Source organism: Amia ocellicauda, chromosome 2 (genome assembly GCF_036373705.1).
Source record: "Amia ocellicauda isolate fAmiCal2 chromosome 2, fAmiCal2.hap1, whole genome shotgun sequence".
NCBI lineage: Eukaryota > Metazoa > Chordata > Actinopteri > Amiiformes > Amiidae > Amia > Amia ocellicauda.
This window is the reverse complement of record NC_089851.1, coordinates 38489535-38501017: the sequence shown is the minus strand read 5'-3', so window position 1 is coordinate 38501017 and position 11483 is coordinate 38489535. Positions and strand designations below refer to the sequence as shown.

Below are 11483 nucleotides of genomic sequence, written 5' to 3'. Positions count from 1 at the left end.
TTTTTACTAATATGTAGGCTATTGTTTATTTATTGTTATAATTGATTCAGGCAGATTTGAAGTGTGATGTGTTTATTATTATTATTATTATTATTATTATTATTATTATTATTATTATTATTATTATTATATTAAGCACTTAATAATAATTGAAGAAGGAAGAGTAAGTATTGGATATTGTCAACTTCTAATTTATCCGTCCATACTTACACAAATCTTGGGCGGGCAATGTGAGGTAATGCTGCATAATTTAAAAACATAAAATAATACACATTTATAGAGATGATCATTCAAACTCTTGGCCCATTGCAGCTATAAAGTATATTTTATATGGTGTTTGTTCATATTGCTTACATTAGTTTTAAGCTTGATTGATTTTGATATTTTAATTTGTATACTTATTTCTTGTGTTTTTATATACATATGTATTACTAAGAATGACGAGAGATGGTATTTGACTAACTACTGCTTTAAAATACACCCTTTTCTACAGTCATGAAATGCGTCATCATCATCAGGAAACAAGGACCTCCTTCTACTGCAACACAACACGTGCTTATGTGGCGACCAATGCCGGCTCAGTGTGCGTGACGTCATGCGGAGGGGGTTTCCGGGTAGTAGTGCACTTCCGTGTCTCCAGCGCAGGGCCGTTGCGTTTGTTGTTTCTTTGTATATGTTTTTTTTGTATTAGTTTTTAGTCCTATCGAATTTATATCCTGTTTGTTTGTTTGTTTCCTGTAAAAATGAATCGGATTTTCGGTCGCGGTAAACCTAAAGGACCTCCTCCTAATCTCACAGACTGCATTGGCAACGTAAGTCCATGATAAATATAGAAATGTGGAGAATAGTTGGCTGTTTTGTGGGGTGTCCGTCTATCCCAGGGTCTCATGACTGTGACAGAGCCGTTTCTGTGCTTCTTTGTTATAGTGTACACAAATCTTAATGTTTGGACAGCTTCTGTGAATTTGTGTGAATAATAAACTGTGTGGTTCAAAACAGTGGGGAAGTTTATGAAGTATAATTCGTGTACGATTACTTTGGTTTTGGCTTAAAACTCATAACTTTCGATTAAAACTGATCTTACTAATTGAGAATAGGTAACCTATATAAGGTAAGCTGTAACCGATTGTTTGCCATGTAAACATGATGCATTTCAAATACATGTCTAGTATAGATTATTAGAAATGCAGGCCTATGTATTGTGTGTTTGTATGTTTATAATACGCTGTGTATTTGGCAACATCAGGAAACATGAATGACATGCTAATGCAGTACTCGCCGTCTGGCTGGCGAGGGAACATGGGTTGTGAATCGGGTTTGAGAGGCTTTGTTGTTGTGGCAGACATGCCTCCCAATATTCAGTGTGGGTTTTGATTAAAATGATTGAATGATCATACTTAAAACGTACATTATGTGAATTTAATGAAGGTGAAATTAAAGACTGCAATACAATACTGCTTTTAAAACCATTATTATTATTGTAAAACTTTGGATTTTTTTTTATTATTATTATTATTTTAATTTATAGCAGGTTAAGGATGGTGTACTACGTTTAGTGCTTTGACACATGGGTCACAAGGTAGAATAATAATTTACTTCCTTTTAGAAGCAGGGCTTGTGCATGGGTGTGCACCTGCCAGCTTGTATTTCAGGTTTACGTTTCTTACTTCATACCCACAGAACAAAGCACATTAATGTTGTAATGTATTGTGAACCTCAGTGAGCTGCTTGCTGCTTCTTCCATTTAAGAAGATGCTATGCTGTGGATTCTTACATTTTAATTTACGATTCATTTCACGTAAAGGTTTAGGTGACAATAGCATGGGGGTGAACCTAATGTGGTTTCATTTTATTTGATCCCTGGACAAAATTTGGCATTGTCAGTTTGGCATTTGATTTGGCTTTCTATTAGGAAAATGCGTTTAGAATATCTGCTTTCACCCTGAATTTTCAGTTCCTAGGTACATTTTAATTAAGATTTTTATTAGAACATAAGAACATAAAAAAAGTTTACAAACGAGAGGAGGCCAATCGACCCATCGTGCTCGTTTGGTTTCCATTAATAACTAAGTGATCCAAGGATCCTATCCAGTCTATTTCTAAATGTTCCCAAACTTTCAGCTTCTACCACATCGCTGGGGAGTTTGTTCAGATTGTGACGCCTCTCTGTGTGAAGAAGTGTCTCCTGTTATCTGTCTTGAATGCCTTGAAGCCCAATTTCCATTTGTGTCCCCGGGTGCGTGTGTCCCTGCTGATCTGGAAAAGCTCCTCTGGTTTGATGTGGTCGATGCCTTTCATGATTTTGAAGACCTGCATCAAGTCCCCACGTAGTCTCCTATACATAACACTTTGTTTGTAAACAAGACATTCATTCATCCTTAACTGCTGTTTTCATTATTATTAATAATATTAACTCTATTTTATAAAGCGCATTTAAAGCAATATTTCAGAATGCCGTACAAGTTTCACCAACACAGGTATGCAGGGAAGGGCACATATAATTGACATCAGAGTAAGCATACAGTGGCTTGGTGCATTTAGTCTGTCATTCAGTTTTTTATTGTTTTCATTATTTTAACTTTAGAATTGTATTGAAAAAATTGACTGGTTGTCTTAATGTCTCTCCTTCCTTTTTTGCCCTGCTATTAGGTAGATTCAAGGACCGAGTCTATCGATAAGAAGATTGCCAGACTAGATGTCGAGCTTGTGAAATACAAGGATCAAATGAAGAAGATGAGAGATGGCCCTTCAAAGGTAAGTCTTCTGTGTAGGTCTGTAAATGAAACTATAAAGTAGGTGCTTTGTCAGGTTCCCTCACTAATTGGAAGACTTTTTTTCCTCTACATTTTGTTTTTACAATGAAAACATTTATAGTCAACTAGCCTACTTCTTACATTTGTGCAGTTTATTTACTGTTTTTACAATACAATGCATGTTACACACTGTGACACAGTACAGGATGTGGGGATTTGTGTGTGTCTGTTTCTCCTCTCTTGCCCACATTGTTTGAATGAGAGGCCCATGAGCATTAGGACTGTACAGTGTTTTACCAATGTAAGATATATCCATTTATATTACACCTGGAGACTATCTTCTCTTACACCTTTATTTTATACCCAGCAGGGTGTGGATTAAATTTTGTTTCCCTTGTAATGTTGTGTATGTGCAGAACATTACCAGTAAGAAATTGTAAAACTGTGCCAATTGCCTTTAATAAAGGCACCTGCAAAATAATAATAATAATAAGACGGAAGAAGAATCTAACATAAACACTATTCTCCAGAAGCCCCGGTAGCATTTTATTCTAGCTGCTACAACCAAGAGACTGCAGCTGCAAGGACACACCCCCTTAATGAATACAAAACTTACATTGTGAAAGTGATCCTATTTAAATGATACATTTAGAAACATGTCAAACTTTAAGATTCCATCTTGCGGTTTGCCATCCTAATGATTTTTTTAAATATTGGAACAGGTATAATGTATTGTTGTGCCCTCAGTAAAGTTACTGCAGAATGCTTTGCTCATAGGATGTTGTTTTTTTCTTTCAGAATATGGTGAAACAAAAGGCTATGAGAGTGCTGAAGCAGAAAAGAATGTGAGTCATTGATTTTGTTTAATGAGCTGTGGATTGTATTTTTAATTGTTAGGATAGGATCTGGTGTGATGCATACATACAGATTGACTACAGCTCCTGCCTTTCTCATTTTTTGCATGACATTGTGTAGACAGCTGGTCAACTTGTGTGTAAAATACATTGAGCCGAGGTAACGCAAGAACATCATAGCGCCATTGTTTCAGATCGCATCTGGAAAAGATCTTATAGAATTAAAACACACATGCAAACTCCACCACAGAGACATTCCTAGGGTAAGCTCAAACTCTGGCAATCAGTAAGAATATGTTATTGGATGTTTTCTGCAGTTGTTTGTAGTGTTATTCCTTCTATTGCAAAGATGTGGAAGCAACAGGTAGTTTTGTTATTAATTTCCATTAATCATGTATGGATGTGGTATTGTAATGACAAAAATACTGTTACTTACTCTTCTTAAGTTGCAAAGCTGTGGGTTTATTTTACTTATGACATTGGTACTTAATAAAGTGTAACATGCATGATTTCTATATGTCTTTACATGCTGTTGTAGAATATAAGTAAGATGTATAGCACTCTTCCAGAACGATTCTATAATATAAGCAGTTCTTAAATCTTAACAAATAATGCAGATGCCAAAAGCCAGCATGTAGGCTATGCATTCGGGTTTTCAGGATGTATTGTGTCATAACTTCCTGGATAGCAGAAAAACTACAAAAACACCAGTTTTGTTGTTTTCATTTGAGTCAAGTAATCACTTTAGATTGCTGATTTATTTTTTTATTTTTTGAATGTGGGATTGTTTATTCCACTACGCATTAAACTTCTAAATTGTTTTAAAGGAGAAAATAATAACTCTGTCTTCTCAGAATAACTCATTCTTCATTGTTTTTCCTGCAGCCGGGGACACAGCAACACTTCATGCTGTCTACAGAAACTATATTACTATCATGGAGAAAGACAGTGAAACATGAATACTAGGGTTGACTTGATAGTAATGATTTGAGTTACTGCAGGGTTTTTGTAGTTCTTCCGCTATCCAGGAAGTTATTAGACAACACATCCTGAAACCAAGAAAGTGATTACATGCTGGCATTTGGCATCCACCAATCCACCAGTTTTAATAATTGCTTATACGATAGAATTGATCTGGAAGAATGGTGTACATTTTGTACAATATAGCAACACATAAAGACACATAATTTTACAGAACCATGTATGTTCTCCTTTAAACTGAACAAAGACCTATATGAGAATATTAAACAAGTTCAAAATGTATACTTATGTGGTGCAATTTTACACCAACCAAAAACTGAATTCCTCAAACCCACAGTACACATTTCTGATTTCAGGTATGAAAGCCAGAGAGACAATTTGATGCAGCAGTCTTTTAACATGGAGCAGGCAAACTACACAATCCAGTCTCTGAAGGACACAAAAACAACTGTAAGAATTTCAGTCAATATCTGCTATTCATAGTGCGCTGTAAGCATAGCTTTTGAATGCACAAATGTGCGAAGAACAATTATCCGAGATTCCCCAGTCCTGTTCCTTAGAACACCTATCTATTCTGTTTTTCATTCCAGTTGGATTCAGAATTACATTATTGAAATCATAACTCTTATCATCCAATTTGATTGTATTGTTTTGAGCTCCTGAAAAGTGTAAACTTGAAATCTAAAAGACTTTATGATCTGTAAAGCATTTTCTAAGAAAGGAGTTAAGAAATGATTAAACCAGTTAAGGATTAAATTAAAGTAATTAGGAGCTCAGCTGCAAATAAAATCAGAAAGCACTGGGACCTGAAGGTTCAGGATTCGGAAACCCTCCTAACTCCTAAACATTATTTAGTTTAAATATAATATTTCCAACAGAGCTCTGAATTTCCAGGTCTCCTTATGATGTGATTTTATGTTTTTTACACTATCTGGAAGTGGAAAGCTGCTATTGGTCTTCTCACAATCCACACAGTGCATTGTTATGGTTTCCTCAACTCAGACCAGATTTATCCATCCCTAGTCTTTAAGAGCCCATATTGAGGTTTTAGATCAGTCTAACTGTAGTTTTTTTCTTTACTAGTAATTGGTTCAGTTTATAACGTAACCATGTTATAAACTGAACCAATTATTAGAATGGAAACCTGAAGACTGTCGCTCTCCCGGACCAAGGCTCTTGATAACATGACTCGATTTTTTTTTCAAAAAAAGGAAATTAGGCTAATTCCTGCTGTTACAAAATATGGGTAAAAAATGTTTTCCTCAATATCTGTAATATAATAAAACTACATAATTATATTCATTTTTTTATTCTCTTGTAAAATTCACTATTTCCGTGTTTTCACCTCTTTCACCAGCAATATTTCCTCCAAATGATTGAAAGTACCTGCAGAAATGAAGGTTCCTGTCTTGAATTCCCAATATCTGTTAACTAGCTAGTGTGTCTGATGCTTTTTAGGTGGATGCCATGAAAATTGGAGCCAAGGAAATGAAAAAGGCTTATAAGCAAGTGAAGATTGATCAGATTGAGGTAACTGTTTTTGTAATATAAAATTCAGTCTTGTGTTTGTATAAAATTAGAAGAATCATAATGAAAGAGGATGTTGTGCTTCACTAGCACACATGCAAGGTGGCCATAGTCTGGGCATACTGTTCCAGATTGCCCTAGTTATGGCCTAGCAGATGCAGTCATGTTTTGGAAACCAATAACAAGACCTCCAGCTGTGCCAGGGGCAGGTAACTGTGGTGATTGGAAGGAGTCCACGTTAAGAGCAACTACTGTGTTGAAGATGTGTAATTGTGCATCTGTGCTGTGCTCTCTCAGGACTTGCAGGACCAGCTGGAAGACATGATGGAGGATGCCAATGAGGTGCAAGAGGCGCTGAGCCGCAGCTACGGGACACCAGAGATCGACGAGGATGATCTGGAAGCAGGTCAGTGTTCTTGTGGCTCCTTTTATCAAAACACACAACTGCAACTGCAGACTAGATGACACTGAAGCTGCATGTGACGGGACAGCAGTGTGGAGGAGTACACCTTCATTGGTTAAGTTCAGTTTTTATTCCAGATAATAAGGTGCCGTAGTCCTACCCAGTTGTAACTCAGATTACTGCTGAGACATGCTTTAAATGTGAAAATCTAAATATTGTCTAAGCTTCAGTATTTAAATAGTATCTAATTCTCATGATTCATACTGAGGCAAAGAAAACGTAACTTTCTGCCTGTTTATTGTGTAAATGATGTGTGTCCGCTAAACAGGGCTACTAGTAAATGTCTGTGTCATTGCTTTTCAGAACTGAACGCTCTGGGTGATGAGCTACTGTTAGACGATGACTCCTCGTACTTGGATGAAGCTGCATCTGTACCTTCTGTGCCTGAAGGGGTGCCCAGTGACATCAAAACCAACAAGGTAACGTTTCCATCTTGTGGCATCACTATTCAAATATGAAATCTGTTTTAATATTTTCTTTCGGTAAATAGTAGGTGTAATTCTCATTGAAGAGCAAGTAGAGGGTTTCTTAAAAAACATAGCAGTTATCAATCACCACGTGTAACCCCTTCTAATTCTTATTTTCATGGGTTCCATCCTGACCCGAAACCTTTCCACTGTCTACCACAGATGTCAGCTTGCATTTGTGAAGTTGTGCTTGTACTGTCTGTGTGATGTCCCTCATAGCTGCTATCCTATAGAAACACTTTTTTTTTTTTTTTAGTGCTATACAAGCACATATAGGTAGCAACAAACTTTAGAATGTGAGCAATGAAAATGGCTTGTATTATGTTCAATTTAGGATGTAGTAAAGGAGCTGTAAACGTTTTAGTAGTACAAAGTCTAAATTGATGCACTGGATACATTTACCAGACATCAAAATCTTGCATGGTTCCTTCTGCACCTTTATGCAAAAAATGATGTATGTTTAAACTTTTATTTTAACAGTGTATTGTCTGTAACTGTGTTTTTCCTATAACACTTGGATCTTGCATTTTCAGGATGGTGTTTTGGTGGATGAATTTGGCCTGCCACAGATCCCTGCTACATAGAAACAGACAAGAACAACCCAGGAGTATGCTTTCATATGTAAAATACCATTTATATATAAAACTGACAGTTTGGCTTATAAACACATCCATAACATCACACTTCAGAGGCAGATATGATGAGAAGATTAAGACATCTTAGCTTCCTCCATACATTACTGTGGTTTTATAACCTATTCCTTTTTTCCCTTCTCAAATTCTTTTCATAGTGATCTATGATCTATAGTGAGCATAAATTGCTGTCTGAATGATTGGTTTGAAGCTCTTGATGACTGTTCTTGTATATTTAAGTTTTTCATTTTAATCTTTAGAGTTTCTTGGTAAATGGCTGCTTTTGTTCTGTAAGATAATGTAACCCCACCTTAAAATACATATAATAAATTATACATTTTAAAGCTATGTGTTTTCTTCTTCTTTTGGTCTTAATTGTTGTACAGTTTACATCTGGTTTCTTCCATATACATTTTGCATACTATTATGATTATTCAACAGATATGTTTTGATTTTGTTTGCCAAATCTTTTAAAATATTCAGTTGTGCAATAATTTCACTTTCCATGTGCATTCATTTAAGTTATTAGGTATTACAGATCAGAAATATTTATTATTTTGCTGAAAATCAATACATTTACAGAGTATTATTATGAGCATCTTAAAAACACACCACTACACACAAAACAACTTTCAAAAACATACAAATAAATATAATATGTATGTATTTTTAATTCTGAATCATTCTTCTAATGTACTTACAGGCCTCTAGCATGATCAGATGCAATGATTTATTTAATGTCTCCTACATATGATGTGAGGAAAAAGCCAATGAAAAGCAAAAGCAAATTTCTGATGTAAAACAATGTTTTTGTTGTTTCAGAAATAACAATTTTAAAAAGTGTTTGTTTTAAATTAAAGTGCAAAAGCCTATGTGAAAAGGCAGAAACTGGAGAACTTTGTGCAAAGAGGAGAAACAATATAAGGGTTAATCTGAGGACAATATTCCCCAGTGTGGGTGTCCAAAGTGCAGACCTGGAGAGCAATCTGATGTCCATAGTGATTTGAAATTTCCAGCACCTGGTTTCACTGAGAATACACTGATAATCTTGTTATCATGGCATCTGTCAGTGGGTGGGATATATTAGGCAGCAAGTGAACATTTTGTCTTCAAAGTTGATGTGTTAGAAGCAGGAAAAATGGGCAAGCATAAGGATCTGAGTGACTTTGACAAGGGCCAAATTGTGATGGCTAGACGACTGGGTCAGAGCATCTCCAAAACTGCAGCTCTTGTGGGGTGTTCCCGGTCTGCAGTGGTCTGTCCACTGCCGAAAGCGCCTACAATGGGCACGTGAGCATCAGAACTGGACCACAGAGCAATGGAAGAAGGTGGCCTGGTCTGATGAATCACGAGTTCAAGGTGTTGACTTGGCCTCCAAATTCCCCAGATCTCAGTCCAATCGAGCATCTGTGGGATGTGCTGGACAAACAAGTCCGATTCATGGAGGCACCACCTCGCAACTTACAGAAATTAAAGGATCTGCTGCTAACGTCTTGGTGCCAGATACCACAGCACACCTTCAGAGGTCTAGTGGATTCCATGCCTCGACGGGTCAGGGCTGTTTTGGTGGCAAAAGAGGGACCTACACAGTATTAGGCAGGTGGTCATAATGTTATGGCTGATCGGTGTATTAAGGACTTCACTCCCCCCAACCAAATAGTAGTAATTGTAATTAATTTTATTTATGTAACATTGTTACTTTTTACAATGCAACCAATGGTAAAAGATCACTTATACAATCTTACACACAACACAGAAAAATAACAGAAAACCATTAGTTAAAATATTATTCTTGCTGTGTTCCATTCTGCCTTCACTAATGAAGGGGGTAAAGAGGTTGAACAATATGGGCTAGTGGCCTCCTCTAATTTGTAACCTCTCTTTATATGTCTATAAGTTTTAATGGATAATGGAAGAGGAAACAAAATATTGTTCTACAGAGGACATTGATATGAAATGTAAGCTAAAAATCGCAAATCATTGTATCCAGTTCACATAAATGTGACGTGCTGTGAAATCACAGCATTAGTGTTATCTCTTCTTTTTGCCCAATTTCTTTTTTCCTTTTGTTTTTTTCTTTTTGGAAGATGATTTTGCTTTTTTGCTTTTTGGTCTCTTCTCTGATGGATCAGCAGGTGGTCTTGGTCTGAACTCTACCCTCTGACCTTGACATTTCTTCTGCCAGAAACAAAACCCACTTCATTGATTGGAGTTAATTTTAAAGTAAATACTACTTTTCTACAGAGAATCTATAAAATATATATACTTTGGAAGCAAAATGTATGGAAAAGTGAAGTAAAATATAATTAATATTCAATAATATGAAATCCTATCATTTAAAGTTGTTTTGCCATGTAAGCACACATTGTTGGGCTTTTTCTCAAAAGAAAATTTAAAGCTGGTCAGATATGAACACAAAATGTATTTCCTTATTTATACTTTGGTTTCACAAAATATGGAAAAAGGATTATTATAATAGTATAATAATTCAAGCTTCTACAGAGTGAGAAGTTCATATCTTTACCTGAAAACATTTTCTACAGTTGTCAGATGACTTCATTATCCCAGTGAAGTCACCTTTGAGGCATGCTTGACAATATCTGGTCCCACACCATTTACACATGTAAGTCTGCAGAACAAAATAATAGATCAGCAGTAAAACAACTTAAGTAAGCTTAGTGATGATAATAATAATGATAACATTGGCTGTATGATACTGTGATAATAAGTTACACAAGGATTTTCCAATTTAATTGAACAGCCTAACACAAATAATTACAATAATAAAATAATGCAAATGCAAAATAATTTTAAAAATTGTATGACGTGCACCATGCTAATGAATTGCGGTACACACAATGTATAGTAAAAAGCCAATAGCCTGCACAAACAGAACAAATAAATGACAATATTGTTATAACATTTTTGGAATCGCCCTTACCGTATCGACAGTTGTGCAGCCCCACCGACACATCTTTACAAAGATACATGCGTTTTTTTTTCTTTCGCCGCTCAGTCATAAAAGTATTTATTAATACTATGTCATCTAAATAAGATCTCTCATTGCACTCATTGTGTTTGCTGTAATCTCTGATATGTTGATCTGAAAGCACTAACCTCAATTAACATGTACTTCTCTATTGAAAAGCTGTTATAGTACTGTTCTATTCTCACACATTTCCCATTTAACAGATATTTGTTTTCAATAGCCTTGTTATTGTTTGAGTTGCTATAGTAGCAATGTTGTTGTGTACATCATGAAAACAGATAACAAATAATGAACATACTACTGTACTGAAATTCAAAATGAAGTTGTGTGTATATTGTACCTTCCTGAGCTTCATATATTTGTGAATCACAACAAAATACAAACTTTTACACACTAATGGCAATTAGGCAGTATCAAGTAGGGCTTTGATTAAACAAATGTTATTGTTTTATAAGCCAGAAGGGATCATCTTATCACCTACAGTAAAACCTATGACCTATGCTGATGAAAAATTACAACCCCCAATAAATAGAGAAGAAAAAACACATTAAATTATAGTTGTCATTAATTTCTACAATTGAGTTAATGACAAACTAAACTATAAACAATAAACTGTAAACTATTAGAAATGTAATACATTCCATAAGAAGCACAACATGAGTGTAGAAGAGACTTTTGTTTCCATGTTTACATCTCATTAAAGAATACACCTGCAACTCCTATTTTTCTTACATAAAATTATTTTAGTCATAAGGTCTAAGAAGGTCACTGAGCTTATCCTCTATACCATTTAAGTTATGCAACAAACCAACATTCA

The 11483-nt window shown here is 35.5% G+C and overlaps 1 protein-coding gene and 1 long non-coding RNA gene across 2 annotated transcripts; one reads left to right on the top strand and one right to left on the bottom strand.

Annotated features, from left to right (window-relative positions):
- Positions 1-607: 607 nt before the first annotated feature.
- Positions 608-8025, top strand: LOC136770896 (charged multivesicular body protein 5). Its single transcript, XM_066723431.1, has 8 exons — positions 608-812; positions 2650-2754; positions 3552-3598; positions 4945-5038; positions 6047-6118; positions 6413-6521; positions 6882-6997; positions 7579-8025. Exons 1-8 carry the CDS (start codon positions 744-746, stop codon positions 7627-7629), a joined length of 663 nt encoding a protein of 220 aa, XP_066579528.1. The 5' UTR covers positions 608-743; the 3' UTR covers positions 7630-8025.
- Positions 8026-9339: 1314 nt separating this feature from the next.
- LOC136770914 (uncharacterized) lies at positions 9340-10874 on the bottom strand. The gene is made up of 3 exons (XR_010822297.1): positions 10619-10874; positions 10202-10306; positions 9340-9855 (listed from the first exon to the last, which is right to left on the bottom strand). It is a non-coding gene; the product is annotated as an uncharacterized LOC136770914 (long non-coding RNA).
- Between the last annotated feature and the right edge of the window lie 609 nt (positions 10875-11483).